This window comes from Pithys albifrons, chromosome 23 (genome assembly GCF_047495875.1).
Source record: "Pithys albifrons albifrons isolate INPA30051 chromosome 23, PitAlb_v1, whole genome shotgun sequence".
NCBI lineage: Eukaryota > Metazoa > Chordata > Aves > Passeriformes > Thamnophilidae > Pithys > Pithys albifrons.
This window is the reverse complement of record NC_092480.1, coordinates 852,192-875,028: the sequence shown is the minus strand read 5'-3', so window position 1 is coordinate 875,028 and position 22,837 is coordinate 852,192. Positions and strand designations below refer to the sequence as shown.

The window sequence follows — 22,837 nt, the reverse complement described above, 5'->3', positions numbered from 1 at the left end:
TGCCCTTTCCCCCCTTTCTCTGCAGGGCTGGTCCAGCGCTGTGTCGTGATCCAGCGGGATGAGAACGGCTTTGGGCTGACAGTGAGTGGAGACAACCCGGTGTTTGTGCAGTCTGTCAAGGAAGGTGAGAGGGAGGGTGCCCAGTGTGCCCTGGGGAGCAGGGAGGGTGCCCAGTGTGCCCTGGGAAGCAGGGAGGGTGCCCAGTGTGCCCTGGGGAGCAGGGAGGGTGCCCAGTGTGCCATGGGGAGCAGGGAGGGTGCCCAGTGTGCCATGGGGAGCAGGGAGGGTGCCCTGGGGAGCAGGGAGGGTGCCCAGTGTGCCCTGGGAAGCAGGGAGGGTGCCCAGTGTGCCCTGGGGAGCAGGGAGGGTGCCCAGTGTGCCCTGGGGAGCAGCCTGAGGGTGCCCAGTGTGCCCTGGGGAGCAGCCTGAGGGTGCCCAGTGTGCCATGGGGAGCAGGGAGGGTGCCCTGGGGAGCAGGGAGGGTGGTGCCATGGGCAGCAGGGACACTGGGCCATGAGATGGAGGGAAACCTCCAGAATTCCCCCTTGGTGGCATGGCTGTGCCCTGGCAGTGGGTGTGCAGTGCTGTGCTGAGCTGTTGGGATGCACTGAACCATCCCCTCCATATCTGATGGGTTGAAAACTGACCTCTTGTGTCCAAGGGGAAGGAGATGACTCTGTGGAACCAGGTGGGATGGTGGCTGTGGGGTCTCCACTGGCAGGTGAGGACAGAACTGCTCTAGCCTGGATGCCCAGGGCTGTTAACCTGCTAGAGACAGAGGAAGTTGGGCTGAGTGCAGGAAGTAGTTTTGCACGAAACTACACAAGTGTTCAAAGCCTTTTGGCTCTGAGTGTTTGCATTGGAATGGGAACTGAAGGATTTCTTTCCCCTGCAGATGGAGCAGCCATGCGGGCTGGGGTGCAGACAGGGGATAGAATTATCAAGGTAAGGGCACTCAGACTGTGAGGGAAAGGGATGCTGTGTATGGAGTGAGCTCTATCCCTGAAAAATGCCATTCTTACATCTGCTGGGATGCTCTGCTTTGCCTGGGAGATAGAGGAATGCTCTGTGTCCATGTTCTGGGAATACCAGAGCAGTAACCACTGAATCCCACTGCTCAGTGGTTCTGTTTGGTCACTGTCATTGCAGAGCCTTTGGGTGAGTCCAGAATCCTGCCAGGTTCAAGTGCCACAAATACAATAGAAACAGAAATGTCAGGGGAGAGAAGGAATGGAGAGTTACTAATAATCACCTGTAAATAAAAAGTCTGCCTGAATTACTGTTTTTTCCCCTGAGTGTCCCCAGATCCATGTTTTCTTTTAGTGCCAAGCAGCTGAGAAACCCCATCAGCAGCAAAAGAAACTGTGTCAACTATTGGTGCAAAGTGATGGCTGTGCTGCAGCAGCCACTGACACAAACAGAGCTGGGATTTCAACCAGGCATTTAAATTAATGAATTAAATTAGCTGCCCTGTTGCTTTTCTGCCCAGTCAGAGATGGATTGCTGGTTTATGTTTGTTTGGCTGCCTGGGGTTTTTCTATATGTGTGTAGTTTTCTTTTTGCTCTGCTCACTGAGATAAACCATTAGAAGGATAAATTGTTTATCTGGTGGTGTCTTGAAAGATGTAGTAATTGAGATGGGGGTGGAAAGAAAATATTGTTCCTTGTTGTAGTGCATTCTGTGTAATGTGTGGATGCCTTTGGCTGGAAATCAGGATGTAAACACTGGATTTTCTCCTCTCCCTGCCCCAGGTGAATGGCACCCTCGTAACACACTCGAACCACTTGGAGGTGGTAAAGCTGATCAAGTGTAAGTAAAGGCAGTGGCTGTTTCTGTCCCTGGGCTCCCTCAAAGCATGACAGGCATCACTGAAAGGCTGATTGAGCCTTCAGGTGACAAGGGTGAGGTCTGACCATGCCCAGTGAGAGACAAAGGGAGTGTGTGGAACAGGGAAGTGGAATTGGGGTAATTTGGCCTCTGGAACCTAAGCTGGTACATTCCTCTGTAGGTTCTCCTTAGCTTGGTGTTTGAACTTGCTATCAAGCCTTGCCTGGGTGCTTTCCCATTTTTTGTTTCCACCTTAAATACCAGAGCCAGTCAGGCACTTTTAAGTACATTGCTGTGTGATGCTTGCAAAATACTGGCATTGCTAAAGGAAGTGTGTTCTGGGGAGATTATCTTGTACAAGGAAGAAGGTGGCAGTGGTTCCTTCCACCCTAGCACAGTTTATTTTGTGGCATGAACCTGTGTATGCTGTAAATACAACCTGCTGGACTAGAAACTGGATTGCCTGCTTGTATGAAGGATGCTTATCATGAAAGTCTTTGGATTAACTGAAATTTAAAGAGATATTTCTAAACCAGAGCTGGCAGCACTCTCAGGTTTGAAGGAGGACTGGGTGAAGAATGGTCTGTCTGCAGGGTGAATCACAGACAAGGAACCATGGAAATGTCCCAGAGTGTGACCTGTGGCCTGTCCTTGTCTCCTCAGCGGGTTCCTATGTAGCTCTCACTGTCCAGGGCCGCCCCCCAGGGTCGCCCCAGATCCCCCTGGCGGAATCTGAAGCAGATCTGACAGCATTTGGGCATATGTCTCCCATCATGACATCTCCCCATTCACCTGGCACATCAGGAAATGCAGAGAGGATCACCAGCCCAGTGCTCATGGGGGTAAGATTTAAAACTCTCTTTCCAAAGAACTGGTGTAGCAGAGGAAGAAAGGTAGGCAGGTTTGGTTTTTTTCCTGGATTGTTTAGTGCTTCTTGCACAAATCCAGAATTGGAATATTTATCCTGTCAGTGTGTATTTATTCACTTGGTCACAAACAAATTGCAAGTGAAAATATCCAGTCCCACCTTAGGGCTTTTTAGATGTTGACAGCTGTGTTCAAAAATAGGAAAGAATGCATAGGATGGTGCTTGGAAACTTGAATTGCTTTTTGTTCAGAGCTGATGTTTAGGAAGCAGATGAAAAATGGGCATATCCATTCTCCTTATCTTCCCTGCCCCACCAAAGAAACCCAACCTTTAATCTCTCTGTATTTTCTAGGAGGAGAATAATATTGTCCACAACCAGAAGGTGGAGATCCTGAGGAAGATGCTGCAGAAGGAGCAGGAGCGGCTGCAGGTGCTGGGGCTGTGTGGGTGGGGAAGGTCTGGTGCAGAGCCCAAGGGGGGTTGTGGAATCACAGCTTGCAGAGCTATAGAACATTCTGCAGCAGCTGTTTCTGGCTGCAGTGTGTAAATGGAAGGAGGACAAGCAGTGGGTGCAGGCCTGAGCTGAGGGGCTGAGTGGCAGCTCAATCACTTTGCAGTCTCTCCAGGAGGAGTACGGCCGAGCCCCCACCACCCGCCTGCTCAAGGAGATCCAGGAGGCCAAGAAGCACATTCCTCAGCTGCAGGAGCAGCTCTCCAAAGCCACAGGCTGCTCCCAGGTACCACAGCGTGCCAGGCTTCTCTGGGGGGCTGCAGGTGGCAATTCCTGGGGGCTGATGGTGCTGAGGGCAGCAGGAGGTCCCTGCCAGGCTCTGCTGTGCTGGCACGGGCAGGTTGCACCCTCTAGAGCTGAGTCCTGGAGCTGAGCTTGCAGAGGCTGCCAAGCCATGGAGGGCACTGGCAGTCAGGAGATGAAGGAGGTTTACAGTGGGCTTTCAAATGGTCTGTGAAAAACTGCTTTTAAAACAGTAAGTGCAAGCTATCATGTGTTTATTAGTCTGTCAGTGCAACTTCAAGAAACCCTGTGAAGTCATTCTTGCAGTGGGAAGTAACTGGAAGCTTAAAACAGCATTGCTTTCTCTTTTGAGAAAAATAAATACAGGATGTATAATTTTTCCCCTTTTCCCTCTGCCTGTGATAAGTCCTGAATAGTGGGTGTGATTTTCTGTCATTTTCTCTTAGAAAAGCACTGCAGCCTCTTCTAGATAAATGAACAAAGTTTTACAAGTAATGTGAGCTAACTGGCTTTTGAAACAGCTGACTGTTAAGGATCATCCTCTGAGATATTCTGCTTGCTCTGTGCTGTCTCCCAACTCACTTTCCCTTTTCAGGATGGAGTCTTGTCCTCCCGGTCGGTGTCGGAGTCGCTGCAGATCAGTGAAGGGGAGGCAGAGAGTGGGGACTGTGGGAGCAAACTGGACTACAGTGGGGACAGCCCCTCCAGGCCCAACAGTGACATTGCTGATGTGAGTGCAGCAGCTCCAGGACTTGGCTTCTCTGCCCTTGGGATTTCCTTCCCTTGTGCAGGTTCTTTGTGCTGCCCTGTGTGTCACACGTGTGCCCTGTCTCAGTGACACTGGGCATGGCTGGAAGAGGCTCCTCAGTGCCCTCCAAAACTCCTGCCCTGAGAAAACATCATATATTGCACTTGTATTAGGGACTGGGGAAGAACTGGTGTGGGTTTGGGCTTTTGTCCAGGGTTAGATTTCCCTGTAAGCAGACAAAGAAAGATGGATGCCAGCATCCCTCTCAGAACTCACTTGCCAATTAGAGCATCTTCCAAGAGAATGTTCCAGTTCCAGCACTGTGACTCAGACCCACTCAGTGGGCACGTTGCCATGAAAGTGGGGAAGAGCCTTCCTTCTACCAAAGAGGCTTCAGTTACTGCCAGCAGTAAAGGCTCTTAATCTGTCCCCTCATTAGTGATCAGTCTGGGCTCGTGTGCTCTCCCTGTTGCAGTGCCTGAGTGCATAATCCTTAATTAAGTCACTATCTGATTAGTGCAGGGGAATTTAGACTTTGTGCTTGGATTTGCCCTGAGTTTGTTGATTAACTTAAGGATGTGGGAGCTAAATTGGTACCAGCAGTTGGAAGTGAAAGGAAGGTGGGTCAGATGTGAACAGACATGAGACTAATTTGAAGCATTCCTCCCAGCTTCAGATCTGACCAGATATCACTCATGTTTCTATATAATAAATGCAGAAAAAATCACAGTTATCTTTCTGATCCAGTCCTGTCAGTGTTGTGGATGGGTGAGATCACTGGAGGTGATTGGCACACCAAACATTCACACTTTTCCATCCAGAGGGACTCTGGGAAAATTACAGATTGGGGGCAGTGGAAACCTTTGGAAGTTGAACAAGAACTCCAGAGCTGTCCAGTTAGGGTGGAATAACCTTATGGAAAAAGGCAGGAAAGCAACAGCCTGAGCAGTGGCCTGGCTGAAAAAGCCTTTGGACACACTGAAGCTGAGCCAACAGCACGAGATTTTTGTAAATAAAGCCAAGGGTCTGCTGGGCCACTTGAGGATTGGCAGGAGGTGGAGAGAGCTAAACATGAGTGTCAGGAGAGGTGAGGGAGCAAGGGGAAAGCTGAGGACAGGGGGTGATTTTACAGCTCTGCTGGTGCTCAGTGTCACCAGCTTTCTCACCAAATCTGCTGCTGCACTCAGCTGAGTTCTGGGGGGGGGTTGGTTAACTGAGCATGTCAGGACACACATTTTAGCCTCTTTTTTCATACCTCAGCTGTTGAGCAGTTCACTCTGTGAGAAAGGAGAAGTTTTGGCTGCTGTGGCTGAAAGCCTTAATGTGAAGTTCTCACTTTCCTGGATTTGCTGGTACTTACCAGAACTGAACTTCCTTCTTTCCCAGAGTCCTCGCAGTGGCTTCAAGGAGAGGATTTATCCAGATGAGAGCCCAGAAAAGGCTGAGGTTCAAGATACTGTGAGTACAAAACACAAAGTGTCACAACAGCATCTCCTGTAATGGGCCCATTAAAATCTTGCTGCTTTCCCCCCACTTCCTAAAAGGAGCATGCATGAACTTTGCTTTAGAAAATAAAAATGCAATTAAAATTGTGCAGGGGAAGTTAATTAGCTGAGTAAATGTTTATGGAGCTTAAGAGCAGGGCCATTTAGAGGCGAGAAATAAATAATCAGCAGTAAAACAGCTGGACATGAAATAGGCAGAGCAGCTGTACATATTTTATTCCTTGAGTCCAGCCTTGGTTTTCTGGGCTATTTAGTCATTTTGAGGCTGGCACTATCAGCAGTGGTAGCAGTGGAGCACAGCAGGAAGTGCTGGCCTGTCTGAATGTATCAGCATCCTTAGGATGGATGACTTCTCAATTAGCCTTCCCCTCATCTCTCTGTCTTTCCAAAGCCATATTTCTCCATTTCCACTAAGTGGCATTTGTCATATGCCACATGCTTGGTGTGCTCGTGTCTGTAGGTCCTGAGTCATCTGGTGTGATGGCTCTGAGTGTTTGGCTCCCAGGGGGGTGTTTGGGTGGGGATCTCACAGCAGTGCAGTGAAGGCGTCTGGGTTTCCATGGAGTTCTGAGAAGAATAAACAGGACAGGAATATCTCCAACTTGGTAAAGTGGGTTCAGTGTGATAAGAGAGTAATAGCATGATGCTTTTTTCCCTGCCCTCCTCCTCTCCTTGCTCCCAACTCACCCAGGATTCCCAGTGCGGTGTTGGAAGTCCATTATCCCGAGTGGGGACTCAGATCATTGGAGCAGAGGATGACGACTTTGACACGGAACAGGAGCAGGTGGGAATGAGTTTTGGCCTCAACCACCCTTTTTCCTTTTCACCAGAATGGGAAAAATCCCATTCTGTTCCTCTCTACCTAAACTACAGGTTCTCCATGACTTGCTTGTATTGAGCAGTTCTTGTATGGTGAATCAAGAACTGGGGAATGTGATTGTTATGGCTGATCTTGCCAAGCAGAAACATTTGGGGAATTCATGACAATATGCCACCTTTGAGTCTGTTACTCTTTCTTTCTTCTCATAACTTCAAGCTTTCTAGAAATGAGTTTGCTTTATTTCATTTGCTGGTGTAGTTTCTGTTAAGTGCTGCATTATTGTCACAGCAGTGGCTTTTGGCATGTTTGCTGTGAGTTCCTTGAGCTGCCCTTGGTTTGTCTCACAGCAGCTTGGTGGGCTAATTCAGTGTTTCCTGCAGATCAGTGGGCAGTGCAGCAGCTTTGCTTTATCTCACAGTACTTTGTGGATGGTTCCCTGTTTCCTGCAGATCAATGGGCAGTGCAGCAGCTTTGGTTTATCTCACAGTACTTTGTGGATGGTTCCCTGTTTCCTGCAGATCAGTGGGCAGTGCAGCAGCTTTGCTTTATCTCACAGTCCTTTGTGGATGGTTCCCTGTTTCCTGCAGATCACTGGGCAGTGCAGCAGCTTTGGTGTATCTCACAGTCCTTTGTGGATGGTTCCCTGTTTCCTGCAGATCAGTGGGCAGTGCAGCAGCTTTGCTTTATCTCACAGTACTTTGTGGATGGTTCCCTGTTTCCTGCAGATCACTGGGCAGTGCAGCAGCTTTGGTGTATCTCACAGTCCTTTGTGGATGGTTCCCTGTTTCCTGCAGATCAGTGGGCAGTGCAGCAGCTTTGCTTTATCTCACAGTACTTTGTGGATGGTTCCCTGTTTCCTGCAGATCAATGGGCAGTGCAGCAGCTTTGCTTTATCTCACAGTACTTTGTGGATGGTTCCCTGTTTCCTGCAGATCAATGGGCAGTGCAGCAGCTTTGGTTTATCTCACAGTACTTTGTGGATGGTTCCCTGTTTCCTGCAGATCAGTGGGCAGTGCAGCAGCTTTGGTTTATCTCACAGTACTTTGTGGATGGTTCCCTGTTTCCTGCAGATCAGTGGGCAGTGCAGCAGCTTTGCTTTATCTCACAGTACTTTGTGGATGGTTCCCTGTTTCCTGCAGATCAATGGGCAGTGCAGCTGCTTCCAGAACATCGAGCTGCTCAAGTCCCGCCCGGCTCACCTGGCTGTCCTGCTGCACCACGTGGTGTCCCAGTTTGATCCTGCAGCACTGGTAGGAAGCTCTGGAATTGTTTCCCTGGCCCACACTGCTGGCATGAACCAGAATGGATCAGGAGCTCCTTCTGGGGCACTCAGTGTCGTGGCTTGGCAAGGGGAGAAGTGCAGACCCTGTGCTGGCACGAGGGTGATAAATCTCTGCTTTGTCTTCTCAGACAAGTGGAGGAGCACAAAGAGAACTGTCTCCCTTACTTTTAGCTGTTTACCAATAAATATTTAGCTCTTGAAAGCATTTCATTCCACCCTCAGGTAATGGGATTAGTTGTTTGCAGGGAAGATCTGATCCCTCTGTGCCTGTTTTCCTGCCCCTTCCCCCTCCACTGATTTTACCTGAGGTTCCCCCTGAAAGTATTTGGGAAAGGTTTCAATCCAGCAATGCTGAATTCCTTGAAATATTTGAAAGAAAATGTGGAGTTAGGGGTGTTGGAAGAGTTCCTGTGGCATCCCCTGATTCCCTGCCCTCCTGTCTCCCACAGCTGTGCTACCTGTACACAGACCTGTACAAGCAGACCAACTCCAAAGAGACCCGGAGAGTCTTCCTGGAGTTCTACCAGTTCTTCCTGGACAGAGCTGCAGTAGGTTCCAGGCATTTCCCTCATTTTCAAGCACATCCAGCAAGTGGATTTTTACCTTTCTCCACTTACCTGAACTGGAAAAAAACCTGAGTCCTCCAAAAGAAAAGAAAAAAAATGAAATATTTAATATTATTAATAATGATGCTAATAACAGCAATAACAATTTATGATATTAATAACTTCAATAATATAATAATGACTTCATAAAAATTAGTAAGAACTGAATAAATGTTTTAGGGACTTTTGTTTAAATGTTAGCAGTGAATCCAGGGCCATGAATACAGCCTCAGGTGCCTGGTAACAACATCAGTCACAGGGAATTTGCTGTCTGATAGGGGAAATAATTCAGTGGTAGGTGAGCAAGCTCTGGCTGTTCTCCACTGCCTTTTGGTTAATAGTTGCTGTGGATATTGATGTGGCTGTTACAAGGACTGGGAAATCCTGTGTGTCTGCTGGGAAGCCTGAGAAGATTCTTTACTGTCATGAATTAAAGTACCAGATGCTGTAGCAGAGGTTTATGTACCACATGTTCAGGTTAAATATCCCTGGGTAATATAATATATATTCAGGATGAAAGTCTCCCCTTTAACACCATTACATGTTCAGGTTGTCTGGTTTGGGCTTTGGGATATTCTGGTCTGTTTTGTGCTGTGGGTTTTGTTGTTGTGTGTGTTCTCCCAGCCTTGCTTTTCTTTTACAGAATCTCAAAGTTCCAGTTCCAGATGAAATCTCCTTGGAACTAGGTAGGGTGTTTCTGAAAGGGAAAGGCACAAAGTACTCCTGGATGGGTTAAAGAATTCAGGGGAATGACTTTATTCTGAGGAGGAGAGGACTGTTCTCAAAGGAGTCATTTATTCTCTGACTCACAGACAGGAGGCGACCAGAGCTCCTTCCTGAAGAGCTTCATCGCCAGTTCATACAAACTATGCAAGAGAAAGTGTGTCCAGAAGTTCAGAGGAATCTGGAGGATTTCAGGTAACACCAGTGGGCTGAGTAATTCCCATTTAGTTCATACCTGCCTTCAGCCAGCATGTCCAGTACAGGGGAAGCCCAAACTCGAGGGACAGAGTAATCCGTCTTAGAGTGAACTGGAATACACCACTGGAAGGGACCTCAAGGTCACCCTGTGACCAGTCCCCAGTGGTTTTTGACACTCTGTTGCAAGTAATCAACAGCAAGATCAGTTTCAGAGCTTGGATCCTTCATTCCTTGAAGCTGTTTGAGGCAATTTCAGAATATGGTTTCTCAGGTGCTGTTATATAAAGCCTTTTCAGTAATTGTGTTTATAAGCAGCTTATGTATTTTTTCCCTTTTCCTATTTTCCTCCCCTCTCCCCGCTGGGCACAGAATAATCCACTTTACAAAGTTGTCATGGGCATACAGTAAAATTTGATAGTTAATTTGCCTTTTCATGGGGAGTCATAAGAGCTCTGTGCCAACATGAGACATTATACTGAGACAAGTGTTTAATAATGGACCTGAAATCGTCTCAATTCAAGTATATGCTTTAAATACACAACCTGGGTTGTGTGCAGCAGAGTTTGCTGCAGAATAATTACTTTTCTGATAGTTGCAATGTCTTTCTTAATAACTATCACACAGCTGCTCTGGGCACCCTGTGCCAGGGCCTGCCCACCCTCACAGGGAAGGATTCCTTCCCAATATCTGATCTAAATCTGCCCTCTGCCACTTCAAAGCCATTTCCCCCTAAAGTGTCCCTCCACAACTCCTCCACTTCCATACAACAATGACACATGTGTGACACTCTGTATGTGACACTGTGTGTGTCCCTTGCAGGCAGAAGCGCAGTATGGGGCTCACCCTGTGTGTGTGTGACACTCTGTGACACTGTGTGACACCCTGTGTGTGTCCCTCTCCAGGCAGAAGCGCAGCATGGGGCTCACCCTGTGTGTGTGTGACACTCTGTGACACTGTGTGTGACACTCTGTGTGTCCCCCTCCAGGCAGAAGCGCAGCATGGGGCTCACCCTGTGTGTGTGTGACACTGTGTGTGACACTGTGTGTGACACTGTGTGTGTCCCCCTCCAGGCAGAAGCGCAGCATGGGGCTCACCCCGTGTGTGTGTGACACTGTGTGTGACACTGTGTGTGTCCCCCTCCAGGCAGAAGCGCAGCATGGGGCTCACCCTGTGTGTGTGTGACACTGTGTGTGACACTGTGTGTGTCCCTCTCCAGGCAGAAGCGCAGCATGGGGCTAACCCCGTGTGTGTGTGACACTGTGTGTGACACTGTGTGTGTCCCCCTCCAGGCAGAAGCGCAGCATGGGGCTCACCCTGGGTGTGTGACACTCTGTGTGACACTGTGTGTGACACTCTGTGACACTGTGTGTGACACTGTGTGTGTCCCCCTCCAGGCAGAAGCGCAGCATGGGGCTCACCCTGGGTGTGTGACACTCTGTGTGACACTGTGTGTGACACTCTGTGACACTCTGTGTGCCACTGTCTGTGTCCCCCTCCAGGCAGAAGTGCAGCATGGGGCTCACCCTGTGTGTGTGTGACACTCTGTGACACTGTGTGTGACATTCTGTGACACTGTGTGTGACACTGTGTGTGTCCCCCTCCAGGCAGAAGCGCAGCATGGGGCTCACCCTGGGTGTGTGACACTGTGTGTGACACTGTGTGTGACACTGTCTGTGTCCCCCTCCAGGCAGAAGCGCAGCATGGGGCTCACCCTGGGTGTGTGACACTGTGTGTGACACTGTGTGTGACACTCTGTGACACTCTGTGTGACACTGTGTGTGTCCCCCTCCAGGCAGAAGCGCAGCATGGGGCTCACCCCGTGTGTGTGTGACACTGTGTGTGACACTGTGTGTGACACTGTGTGTGTCCCCCTCCAGGCAGAAGCGCAGCATGGGGCTCACCCCGTGTGTGTGTGACACTGTGTGTGACACTCTGTGACACTCTGTGTGACACTCTGTGTGTCCCCCTCCAGGCAGAAGCGCAGCATGGGGCTCACCCTGGGTGTGTGACACTCTGTGTGACACTCTGTGACACTGTGTGTGACACTGTGTGTGTCCCCCTCCAGGCAGAAGCGCAGCATGGGGCTCACCCCGGGTGTGTGACGCTCTGTGTGACACTGTGTGTGACACTCTGTGTGACACTGTCTGTGTCCCCTCCAGGCAGAAGCGCAGCATGGGGCTCACCCTGGCCGAGGGGGAGCTGTCCCGCCTGGACGCCGAGCGGAGCCGCGACCGCAGCGCCGCCGACAGGGAGCGAACCTGCGCCGAGCAGATCCTCGCCAAGATCGAGGAGGTCTTGTAAGTGCCACCAAGTGCCATTGTGGGGGGACAAGAGAGGGAAAGGATCTGCCCCGGACCTGCAAACAGCAGAAATAAGGAATTGGGAACTGGAATTTGGCATGGGTGCAGTGACATCACTTCCCCTGGTTGCTGTTGAATAATGGCAGCCCAAACTGAGCTAATAGTGCAAAAAAAAGTTTGTTTTTTCAAGGAGACTGCTGAAATAGCAGAGGAAATGCAGCCATTGTCAGCTTGTACATTATTAGGTCAGTCCTTTTTTTTAGAAGCCTGTAGCTTCAGAACCCATTTTGAACTTCAGTGTGGGCTGAAGCCAATTCTCGCCACTGAACCTTCATTTTTGATTTTTAGTTTTATGCTTCTTCCCTGCTGGGCCTTCTTAACATCCTAAAGGACACTTTGAACACAACTGCTGATGCTCTTGGGTGGGTGTGACTGGGTGTTAATTGGGTTTGAGTTTCATTTATAAATTCTTTCGTTATTTTTAGGATGACATCCCAGCCTTTGGAGGAAGACAAGAGGTAATGGAATTTCAGGGGTTTGGTCTGTGCAGGAAGGGCCCAGTGCTGGCTGTTCTGCTGAGCAGAGCAAGAGAGCCCTCTCGTGGCTCTACCACCACCTCTCCCCTCCCAAATCCCCTGCCACAGCTCATTGCAATTCACAGCATCAGCCTCTTGCTCCCAGTCTTGTATTATCTGATGTTGTTTCAGATCTTAAAAATTACTGTCACTGAGAGTTCATGTTTCTTTTTGATTTATTTTCTGTGTGTGCCTTGTTCAGTTTGTCTGTATACAACTACCTGAGTAGCTTTTATTCTACTCTTTACAGTAACCTTTTACTGTTGCTTATTTTTACCATAACTCAGAACTATAATGTGACTTAAATTCTGTATTTAATGCAGAATTTTAGGACCTTCTGTGGAATTCTCAAAATTTTAAGTTTACCTTCTGGGCTTCTGTGCCTCTATCAGAGAATCCCAGAATGGTTGGGTTGAAAGGGACCTAAAGTCCATCTCATTCCACCCCCTGCCATGGGCAGAGACACCTCCCACCAGCCCAGGTTGCTCCAGGGTCTGTCCAGCCTGGCCTGGGACACTCCCAGGGATGGGGCAGCCACAGCTTCTCTGGGGAATTTATTCCACCCATGTACTTCACCTTTATAAACTCCATCTTCTATTTGCAAGAGGAGAAATTCTGATACCAACTGAATTTTCCCCAGTGCCTGTGATGGTTTGTTTTATATTAAAGAAAAAGTCAACTTATTTTAATATAAAAATAGTCAACTTCTCAATAAAATGTTTGCATTTGACCTTAATGTTATTGACAGAGTGTATTTTCCCCCTCCATTTCTCCCCATCCTCCCTGGTTTTATCCCCTTGGCAGCTCCACCATGCAGTATGTGATTCTGACCTACATGAAGCACCTGGGGGTGAAAGTGAAGGAGCCTCGGAGCCTGGAGCAGAAGAGGGGCCGCATTGGGTTCCTGCCCAAGATCAAGGTAGTGCTGCTGGGCCACAGAGCCTTTGGTTGGGGCTCAGAATCCACTTCTGCAAAACACCCCAACCTCGGGCTGCCTTTACACCCTTCATTGCTGCCTCCAGAGGGGCTGGGGTGGCTGAGCTGCACAGCACACCCAGCAGCTGAGTGTGGGTTCTGCCTCTGTTCTCACACACATGGATTGGAAATGAGTGGCCTTTCCAAATCTGAGTCCCAACTGCTTGTTTTTCACAGTTTTAACCTCATTTAAAACTTTGGGTGAGAAATGTTTCATAAAATCATAGAATATGCTGAGTTGGAAGAGACCCACAAGGGTCATTGAATCCCATGATGGTCTCATTAAGGCTAATCAAGCTGTTGGCCTGTACACTTTAGTTTTCTTCTTGAAAAACTTGCCCAAGAACTTGTACTTCATGATGCAAAAAGCTATTCTTCCTGCCACCCCCACTTTTCTAGTTATATAAGGAATATTTGCACCAAAACTCCATCTCTGTGGGTGGGATCACTCGTGTCCCACGGCATGGGGGTGCATCTGGTCACAGAGGCTGCTCATTTCCATCAGCATTCCTTGGAAATGTTAAGACTGTCATGAGCAGTTCTGCATTGACAGTGTGAAAAGGTCAGATCAGGCATCCACAACCTTTTTGAAAGGGTAAAATAAGTTGTGTTTCTCTGCCTTCTTAGTTAAAATCACAGTAGATTTGAAGCAATGAGTGATCTGTTGGTTCTTTACCTGCAGCAAAGTATCAAGAAAGAGAAAGAAGGAGAGGAAAAAGGAAAGAGAAGAGGCTTTCCTAATATTCTGGGCCCACCAAGGAGACCAAGTCGACATGATAGCAGTGCAAGTATGTCAGAAATGAAATCTGTGTTCCCTTTTAGTCTGAAAGCCAGAGGCTCTGCTGTCTTTAAAAATTCATGCTAAGACACTCAGTAAACCTTTGGGTTCTGAAATAAGTTTTTGAAGACGTATGGAAATGGTTCCTGTCCTTATCCCTGAAAACACACCCCAGCTCTTCCAGCATGTAACTGTCTGTGTCTGTTCAGTTGGCAGAGCCATGGAGATGCAGAAGCCCAGGCACCCAAAGCACTTACCCACAGCAGCCTCAGTCAGCCCAGAGCCCCCAGACTGCAGCAAGATGCGCCAGAGCGGCTCCTCCAGCGATGGGGCAGAGGCTCCATACCCACCTGCCAACCCAATGTCTCCCTTGGCAGTGGGGCCCTTTTCCTCTCCAGAGGGAAGCAAGGACAGTGAAACAGGTAGGATGGAATGATTCAGGATTGTGTTGTGAATGGGATGTGCAAAGCTGGTCTGATGAAACAAACTTGACACATTAGGAAATGTTTCTGTGTCATTAGAGATGATCTTTCTTGCCTTAGTCATCTTTTCTGAATTAGGAAATCTTACCACAGTCAGGAATTGTTGTTAGTGGGTTCTGTCACTGTGGCATTGGATCACCCAACAGGAAAAACCCAGTCTCAAGTGCCTGCTTTTGTAAGCACCAGCCTGTCCTGTGTCAGCTGGAATCTGTCACTGAGATTTTTCTCTCCAGCCTAGGAATTCAGTTCCTCCAGCTCTGAGCTGAAGTGGGGCTGGAATGATGAGGCTCTGAAGAGGCTTGGAAGTTCTCTAATGTCCTCTGATTTGGTTCTTGACATCTCACACTTGCTCTCTGTCTAGGTTCGAAGCAGACTGGAGAGGCTCCACCTGCCAGTGACTCCATGGATGGCACACCCCGCACACCCAACACCACCTTTGAGTTCCCATCTCCTTTGGAAAACCTGCAGGAGGAGGAGGGAGAATCAGAGAGGTAACTGTGGTGGCTTGAGTGAACCTTGAGAGGGTGTGAGAGAATCACAGAGTATCCTGAGCTGGAAGGGACCCATGAGGATCCTTGTAGTCCAACTCCTGTGTCAGTGGGACAGTGAATGTTGAAACTTGGTCCATAAAATTATTAGTACTATCATTTGTGTTAAACATTATTGGTGGAATTAGAGGCACTGGTCTGTGTCTGCTGCTGTGGTAACACTGAAAACTATCCTATCAGGGCGGTGAGGCTGACAGGGGACAGAATGTTCTGTTTGGGAGCTCAGACCTTTCTCTGGAGTTCTGCTGAGTGTCTGAGCAGGGTGAATTCAGGCATAAGCTTCCCTAATAATTTCTTTTATTCCTTGCAGAATGGTTGACATGGGAACACCAAAGCCTTTTCGCAAGTGAGTGTGCTCAGAAGTGTTGTGCCTTCACTGAATTGTTGAGGCTCTCAGAGGCTGGGAAGCAGAATGCAGCACTGCTCCTTGTTCTGAGCCAGCACAGTTGTCTGCAGGATCTTTGCTTTTCTTTAATAACCCTTGCATGGAACCAGACCCTTGCAGCCATATATAGGACAGGTGCAGTGAGTCATATGCAAATCCACTCTTTGATCTGTGAGGGAAGCAGAGTGATTGCTGTATCTCCTGACTTGAATGGATGTTAGGGCAGGCAGCAGAGATTTCCATATTTTCTCTTTAAACCTGTGTTGCTGTTGGCTCTGGATCTGCAGATAGACAGAGGAAAGAAATTGTAACAGGCCCCATCACTGACTTGATATTTGACTTCAAGCAAATTATTTGATCTGTGTCATTAAAAGGAGGGTATGGAACTGCTGGAATAACAGATACTGGTTGTAAAGGGCAAAATTAGAGAATGTGCCTATGGGTTCAGACATCAAACAGCCTCCAGCTGCCATGGAGAGCGTGTTCATAAAGCTCTGCAGCTGACACATGTACTTGGCTTTTCTTTCTTCCTCACATCCATGCCTGAAATGGGAAGAGTCTGACATCTCTTTCTCACATTAGGGTGGACAGTGTTGGCTTTGCAGATGTCCAGAGTGAAGATGAGCTCTATGATTTTGACATGGACATGGACCCTCCCAACTGGCAGCAGCTTGTGAGCAGAGAAGTGTTGATGGGGCTCCAACCCTATGAGATCAAGCGCCAAGAAGTGATCAATGGTGAGATGGATGTCCTCTCCTAGCTCACCAGACACAAACCTGTCCTCTGGAGCTGTGAAGTTCTTAAAATTTAAAACTAGGGCTGCATTCACTGATCTGCACAAAGTAGTGCCTGTTGCTTCTGGCTTGCAGAGTTCTTGTATATGAAAATTGTACTTTCACTGAAAAGTATCCTGTGATGAGATTGGTACAGTCCTTAGAGAAGAAACAAACAATATTAAGTGGTTATTAAACAATATTAAGGCACTGAAAGGCCAGTTTGCAATATGTTCTGTAAGAGGAAGCAAGGAAAGCTTGCTTTTTTTGGAAAGCACATGGTGCAAGTGCTGCTCACACTTCAAAGCTTCACCTCAGCTGCAGGTCTTGCAGTCCTGCAGAACTCTCTGTGTGGCTTATGAGCTGCTCAGAGTTCACTGTTGCTTTGGGATCAGTTATGAGACATGAACCAAGTCTCTGTTCTTTCAAACAGGGAGTTAGAGCAGAGTGTGGCTCCGTGCTGGAGCCTGCTGGAATATGGGCCAGCAAGGGAAGTGCTGCTGGGGGAGGCTGTTCTGGGGGAATAGTCTGACCTCTGTCTGCCTCATGTTCAGATCCATGTGCCCCACACACAACTGCAGTCCTGTTCTCCCCTCTCTTGCCAGAGCTGTTCTACACAGAGAGAGCCCACGTTCGCACGCTGAAGGTGCTGCACAACGTCTTCTACCAACGTGTCACCAGGGAAGGGATCCTCAGCTCCAGTGACAAACGGAAAATCTTCTCCAATCTGGAGGATATCCTTGGCCTTCATGGTAGGAGCAGCTGAGGGGCCTTTCAGCTGCAGTTCTGGGTGCCAATAGCTGAAAAATTTAGCCAAAGTGACCCTGGAACAAGAGGCAGCCTGATCCAACGACTGAGATAAGCAGAACTTTGCAGCTGGGCTTGCTTTGGCACTCAGTGGTTCCATTCCTGATTTACAAAGATGTTTGGATAGGGAAGCATCTGCCCAGGGTTGCAGTGCTTGCTCTCTGTTATCTGTGTGCACAGCCTGGATACGAGGAGCAGTGCTTTGATGAATGGGCTTGATGGGTCAACATCAAGATGTTACGACTGTTTTTGAAGAGAATGTGAGCACAGAGCTGGAAGGATTGATGTCTTGCAGGTGGTTTTGAAGGGTCACCCTTCCTGATTGTTTAGGGAAAGAACAGCTCACAAGGGGAATTTCAGCTCTGCCACTGAATAATCATTTGTATGATTTTATGCAGGTGCTTGAGTTTGGTTCTGCATTATTCCTGTTTTTTTAAAAAAAGTGATATTGAGCCCCAAAAAAGACAAGATTGGGATGGTTCTTAGGGGTCACTTGAAGGCAGGTGAGACAGAAGTGCACAGGAGTTACATAACATTTACTTGGGTATTCTGCTAAATTTATTATGTTGCAGGATAATGTTTTTATTTAATTGAATTTCAAATCTAGTCCTTTGCTAGAATAAATGCTGAAAATCAAGCAATTTGACCTCTATTAATAACACCTTTTTTTTTATTTTTAAGTTGCACTGAATGATCAGATGAAAACTGTCCGAAAAAGGAACGAGACTTCTGTTATTGGCCAAATTGGAGAAGACTTGCTTGCCTGGGTAAAACTCTTTTATGCTTGCCTGGGTAAAACTCTTTTATGCTTGCCTGGGTAAAACTTTTATGCTTTCTTACACTTGAAAATAATGTTTCATAGAATACCAAACAGAGGCAGAGGTTGGTAAAAGCAATTCCCAGCTAATGGGAACTGAAGGTCTGAGAATTGTCATTTGTGTGGAGCCAACACAGGGTTGGAAAATGAGGGTTGAAGGAATGCAGGAAGAACTCTGGGTTTTCATTTGGCTGGAGATAAGAGCAATTTAAGGAACAGAAATAATTTCCTTATGATGTGTGGGTAGAGTAGAGAGGTAGTTTTGGAGACATAAAGGTGAGAGTAGGATTTTGAAAAATGTAATAGCAGCATTTATTTCAGTAGCACTGAAATGTCTTGTGTTGCCTGCGGTGCAGTTAGAAGACAGTTAAAAATACTTATTTCTAATCTTAGCATTTACACAGCTCAACCTTTTCAAGTTTATAGCACTGCTGAAGGCTTCGTTCCTGAGATCCTTATGGAGAGGTTTGGCTGTCCCATCCCTGGGAGTGCTCAGGGCCAGGTTGGATGGGGTTTGGAGCAGTGGGAGGTGTCCCTGCCCATGGCAGGGGGTGGAGCTGGATGAGCTTTAAGGTCCCTTCCCACCCAAACCATTCTGGGGTTCTGTGATGATGTTGGGCTGGAAGCAGAACTGTAGAGTCCGAGATGTAAAACATTCCTCAGGGAAAGGGGAAGCCTCAAACCAGGGCAGAAATGCCTCCTCCTGTGTTGTCACCAACTCCTTTCTCCCCTGGCGACACCAGTGGCTCTGTGTGTGCTGGGGGTGGCACGTGCTCAGCTTGAGTCTGTCTGAACTTGGCTGTTCTGGCTTTCTGGCACAGTTCAGTGGAGCAGCAGAGGAGAAGCTCAAACTGGCCACTGCCACGTTCTGCAGCAACCAGCCCTTTGCCCTCGAGGTCATCAAGTCCCGCCAGAAGAAGGACTCGCGTTTCCAGACCTTTGTGCAGGTGAGTTTTGTACAAGGGCTTGGGTTGCCTGAGGATGTGGCTGGGGGCCAGCACAGCCTAATGAATGCTTGGAGATAGTTCTGGTAATTAGTGACATCATGTCTAGCACTGTCTTTGCATCGGGATCGTTTCCAGTGCTGTATTTATCTCTGTAATGGTTCCTGGAGGGAGGAGCCTTTGGTTGTGGGGAACACAGAATGTCCTGGTGGAATGCAGGGAAGCACACGGTGTCCCAGGGAGGAGATGGCATCTCACTCGAGGTGGCTGATGCCCAAGCAGGAGGAGTTCTGTGGGGAAAAGTGCTCAGAGCAGTGCCATTTCCATGCTTGCCACGGGCAGAAGACAGATGATGTGCACCTGCTCTGCCTGCCAGGAAAGGGGCTTGGATACATGTGGCATTTGCAGGAGAGAACATTATCTTCATTACCACAGGCTGGGAAGAACTTGGGTAATACAAGGGGGGGATGATACTGAAAAATGTGCTGTGTTTTGCTCTGGTGTGAGAGCCTAAACTGATGTGCTCCTGCGTGGTGGTGACAGAGATTGAGTGGGGCTGGTCCCAGGGAGCAATGAGGGGAGGAGGGCAGTGCTGTGTGCTGAGCTGCTCCTCTGGTGGTTGCAGAGGGAGAGGGGCTGCCTTGTCTGGGTGATGGATCTTGGCATTTCTTGTCTTGTATCTAATTACTGGAAAGCCAAGTAATAGAGGTTTATGTGATGAATAGATGTTGTGCATTCAGGTAATTATGGCCCTGATAAAAATGACAAACGGGGCTCCTGTTCCACGCAGGATGCTGAGAGCAACCCGCTGTGCCGGCGGCTGCAGCTCAAGGATATCATCCCCACCGAGATGCAGAGGCTCACCAAGTACCCCCTCCTGCTGGACAACATTGCCAAGTACACAGGTAAAGCCTTGCACAGGGGGCTGTGCTTCTCCTCTGCAGCTTTTCTCAGGTCAGTGTGATTTCAAAGCATGTGTTGAATAACTGTTCAGTTTTATAGGTCACTGTCTCTTTTCATTGTGACCTCCCTGCTGCCTTCTACACATGCTGAAAAAATAATAGAGAAATCCTTTGTATACAAAAATTTTGTTCCCTCTCCCTGAAAAAAAAAAGAAAATTCCCTGTGAAATAAATGAATCTGTTGAATCTCTAAAGCACCACGGAACGTTCTCATGTTCTCACAGAGGGGATTTAGCACAACAGGTGAAAAAGTGATTAATAATATCACAAAAAGCCTTTCCAGGTTTAATATCTGATACCTTCTGCAGTGTAATTTCATTACTCATAAAAGATAGGCTGCATTTACAAGTTGACTCTAATCATAATTAGGAAAGCATGTGATAGTCCATTATCTTTGATGTACTGGTTTATGTGCCTGTAAGTAAATTCTCAGTGGGGCTTGCAGGAGTGAGAATTGATGAGTTCACCTGGGTCTGTTCTCTCTGCACCAAGTGGGGCCTTAGTAAAGATTTGAGATTTCTCAGAATACTGCTCAGGTTATTGTGGAGTGAACAATTGTCACAAGTCCCTCAAAAGGGAGGGGAACAAGCATTGTAATGTGTATGAAAATCTGCAGGTCAGAATGAATTACCTCCTGCCACAAATCTGGTTTTATCCCTTCACCTTTGCAAAGCAACTTTTGCTGATAGACTTTTCTGTGAATTTAACTCTTCTTTCTCAACTTTGAGCTCAGCAAACTGCCCTGGATTGCTGACTTTTCACACCTTTACTGGAAAACATTGTTACACTTTCTTTTTGTCTTGCAGAACTGCCTGAAGAGAAAGAGAAAGTCAAGAAAGCAGCAGATCACTGTCGTCAGATCCTTAACCACGTGAACCAGGCTGTCAAGGAGTCAGAGAACAGGCAGGTAAGGCTGTCAAGGAGTCAGAGAACAGGCAGGTAAGGCTGTCAAGGAGTCAGAGAACAAGCAGGTGGGAGGTGACAGGGGAGCACTGAGGGCTGGGGGGAGTAATAACCTGTTTAAGGCACCTGGAGTCTCTGCTGGTGACTTATCTTGTTCCTAAAGCTGTTTTGTGGCACGAGTGTTCCTGGGAGAGGGGGATCCCAGCATTTGGGAATGTGTGGAGGGATCCCTGAGGGTGTTCAGAGCTGCCCTCTGACACCAGTGAGTTTTGCTGATCAGAGGCACCATTTGTGTTGCATTTCTGCAGCATTTGGAGGATTATCAGCGGCGGCTCGACCTGTCCTACCTGAAGCAGTCAGAGGATCCCATGATGGATGAGTTCAGGGTGAGTGAAACACTAAACCCATCTCAGTGTAAATGGTGTTTGCATCCCTGTTGTCCAGTTTGTGCTTCTTTCTATGACAGTCTCTTAATGTACAATCAAATGGTCTTTGGAGGTAAATATTTCTGTATGGAAATGCAAACAGTCTCAGGAATGTGAGTTTTGCCTCCTTCCTCAAGATCTCTGTGGATGGAACAACCCAGTTCTGCACATAAAGATGTTGATGAAGCTCTGAACCAAGTCTTAATGGTCAAAACTCAAGCAGTGTATCCCTCAAGAGATATCTGATGGGTGATGGGTCTTGCTGTGGATTGTATCTCATGGGGTTGCACATTTTAGTGGTGCTGCTGGAACTGGGAAGGCCTCAGAGAGCCATGAGGTGTAGCAGAGCAAGTGGCTTTAAAAAAAGAGCTTTTACACAGTCTCATCTCTGTAAGAGATCCACAGGTACAGCCAAGTAATGTCTGAGCTCAGTGCTAAATCCACTGTGGCCCCTGTGGATTCTTGCAGTTGTGTTACTGGCTGGTTGCTTCCCCAAAGTCAGTGTGCACCCAGAAATCTTTTATGTGAAGACTTCTCTGTAAAACTGTGTCATGAATCCTTCCACAAATAAAAACCTGCAAGCATTCAGTCAGGAAATGAACAACTTACTGGCAGTTATGAAATCTTGCTGTCATTGATTGTAGACTCCGAGACTTGGAAGGGATGAATTGTGAAAATTGTCACTTCTGCCTGCAGATCTAAATGTCACCAGCACTGAAATGCCTGAAGAATCCATTGACATTAGAAATTCCGTCAGATCATTGGGATGATTTGTATATCATTTGTAGGCACACTTGACTTGCAAATCAAGTGCTGAAGCATTAACCAGTTGTAATACTAGAACTGCAGACTTCAGCCAGGAGCCTGGAAAAGCTCCTCCTAGGAAACAGGTGTCATCCTAATGCCTTAGGAGGGTGCCTTGGCAGGAAAGCCCTGCACCCTGTGACACTCAGCATCTGCTAAAGAGCAGTAACAAACATCTCTACAACATTTGGTTTACAATCATACTCTGCTCCTGCTCTTTTCCCAGACTGGTTTTAGCTGCTTATCTCCAAACTGGAGTCCCTCTGACATTCCTGTGTTTTATCATGACTTGCTTCCATGGCAATCTCATACTGCTACTTTTTTTCTTTCCCCTGGTGACAGAACTTGGATTTAACAAAGAGAAAAATGCTCCATGAAGGGCCTCTGACTTGGAAGGTTAATCGTGACAAAACCATTGGTGAGTCTGCCATCCCCTGCCTTCCCTGGGTCTGTGTATTTGCTGGGAGGAGAGAAGGAGGCAGCATTGCTGCAGCTCCCAATTAGTCTTCTTCCTGCCACCTCTAATAATGCCTGTGTGCTTCTCAGAGCTGATTAAATTATTCTTGTCAATTCTGAAATGTGCTGGAGTGTCATTAAGGCCATGCAGGGACACAGCAGTCAGTCATGAGATGATCCAGTTCCATCTGTAGCTTTCTGCTGTGGTTTTCATGAGGAAGATTTGCAAGCTCTGCCTGGAATGGCACAGCACTGGTTGTTGCCTCTGCATGAGTAATCAAAAATGCTGCCTTTTGCCTTCTGCAGGGGAGTGGTATGAAACTCTGAATCCTTAATTCATTCTGGGTTCTTTTGCACCCTGGGCAGATCTCTACACTCTGCTGCTGGAGGACATTCTGGTGCTGCTGCAGAAACAGGATGACAAACTGGTGCTGAAGTGCCACAGTAAGATCTTGGCCTCGACAGCTGACAGCAAACACACCTTCAGCCCCATCATCAAACTCAACACTGTTCTGGTTCGTCAGGTGGCAACAGGTCAGTGGGACCCACTGAGAAGGCAAAAGGAGAAGCCA

At 47.8% G+C, this 22,837-nt stretch overlaps 1 protein-coding gene across 5 annotated transcripts in view; it reads left to right on the top strand.

The window, feature by feature from the left end:
- The window catches only part of ARHGEF12 (Rho guanine nucleotide exchange factor 12), an 84,261-nt gene that overhangs the window by 52,564 nt on the left and 8,860 nt on the right, over nucleotides 1-22,837 (top strand). For all 5 annotated transcript variants that reach the window (XM_071576342.1, XM_071576339.1, XM_071576341.1 and 2 more), the window contains 29 exons: nucleotides 26-124; nucleotides 896-945; nucleotides 1,753-1,810; nucleotides 2,492-2,670; nucleotides 3,049-3,126; nucleotides 3,314-3,433; nucleotides 4,046-4,180; nucleotides 5,585-5,656; nucleotides 6,395-6,487; nucleotides 7,663-7,773; nucleotides 8,255-8,353; nucleotides 9,054-9,096; nucleotides 9,223-9,328; nucleotides 11,491-11,628; nucleotides 12,117-12,149; nucleotides 13,011-13,125; nucleotides 13,864-13,969; nucleotides 14,169-14,381; nucleotides 14,803-14,932; nucleotides 15,300-15,335; nucleotides 15,957-16,111; nucleotides 16,753-16,899; nucleotides 17,636-17,721; nucleotides 18,593-18,718; nucleotides 19,506-19,620; nucleotides 20,484-20,584; nucleotides 20,889-20,966; nucleotides 22,152-22,227; nucleotides 22,632-22,799. In XM_071576342.1, the coding sequence (XP_071432443.1) occupies nucleotides 907-945; nucleotides 1,753-1,810; nucleotides 2,492-2,670; nucleotides 3,049-3,126; nucleotides 3,314-3,433; nucleotides 4,046-4,180; nucleotides 5,585-5,656; nucleotides 6,395-6,487; nucleotides 7,663-7,773; nucleotides 8,255-8,353; nucleotides 9,054-9,096; nucleotides 9,223-9,328; nucleotides 11,491-11,628; nucleotides 12,117-12,149; nucleotides 13,011-13,125; nucleotides 13,864-13,969; nucleotides 14,169-14,381; nucleotides 14,803-14,932; nucleotides 15,300-15,335; nucleotides 15,957-16,111; nucleotides 16,753-16,899; nucleotides 17,636-17,721; nucleotides 18,593-18,718; nucleotides 19,506-19,620; nucleotides 20,484-20,584; nucleotides 20,889-20,966; nucleotides 22,152-22,227; nucleotides 22,632-22,799 (2,956 nt within the window). In that variant the 5' untranslated portion in view covers nucleotides 26-124; nucleotides 896-906. The remainder of the gene's footprint in view (nucleotides 1-25; nucleotides 125-895; nucleotides 946-1,752; nucleotides 1,811-2,491; nucleotides 2,671-3,048; nucleotides 3,127-3,313; nucleotides 3,434-4,045; nucleotides 4,181-5,584; nucleotides 5,657-6,394; nucleotides 6,488-7,662; nucleotides 7,774-8,254; nucleotides 8,354-9,053; nucleotides 9,097-9,222; nucleotides 9,329-11,490; nucleotides 11,629-12,116; nucleotides 12,150-13,010; nucleotides 13,126-13,863; nucleotides 13,970-14,168; nucleotides 14,382-14,802; nucleotides 14,933-15,299; nucleotides 15,336-15,956; nucleotides 16,112-16,752; nucleotides 16,900-17,635; nucleotides 17,722-18,592; nucleotides 18,719-19,505; nucleotides 19,621-20,483; nucleotides 20,585-20,888; nucleotides 20,967-22,151; nucleotides 22,228-22,631; nucleotides 22,800-22,837) is intronic.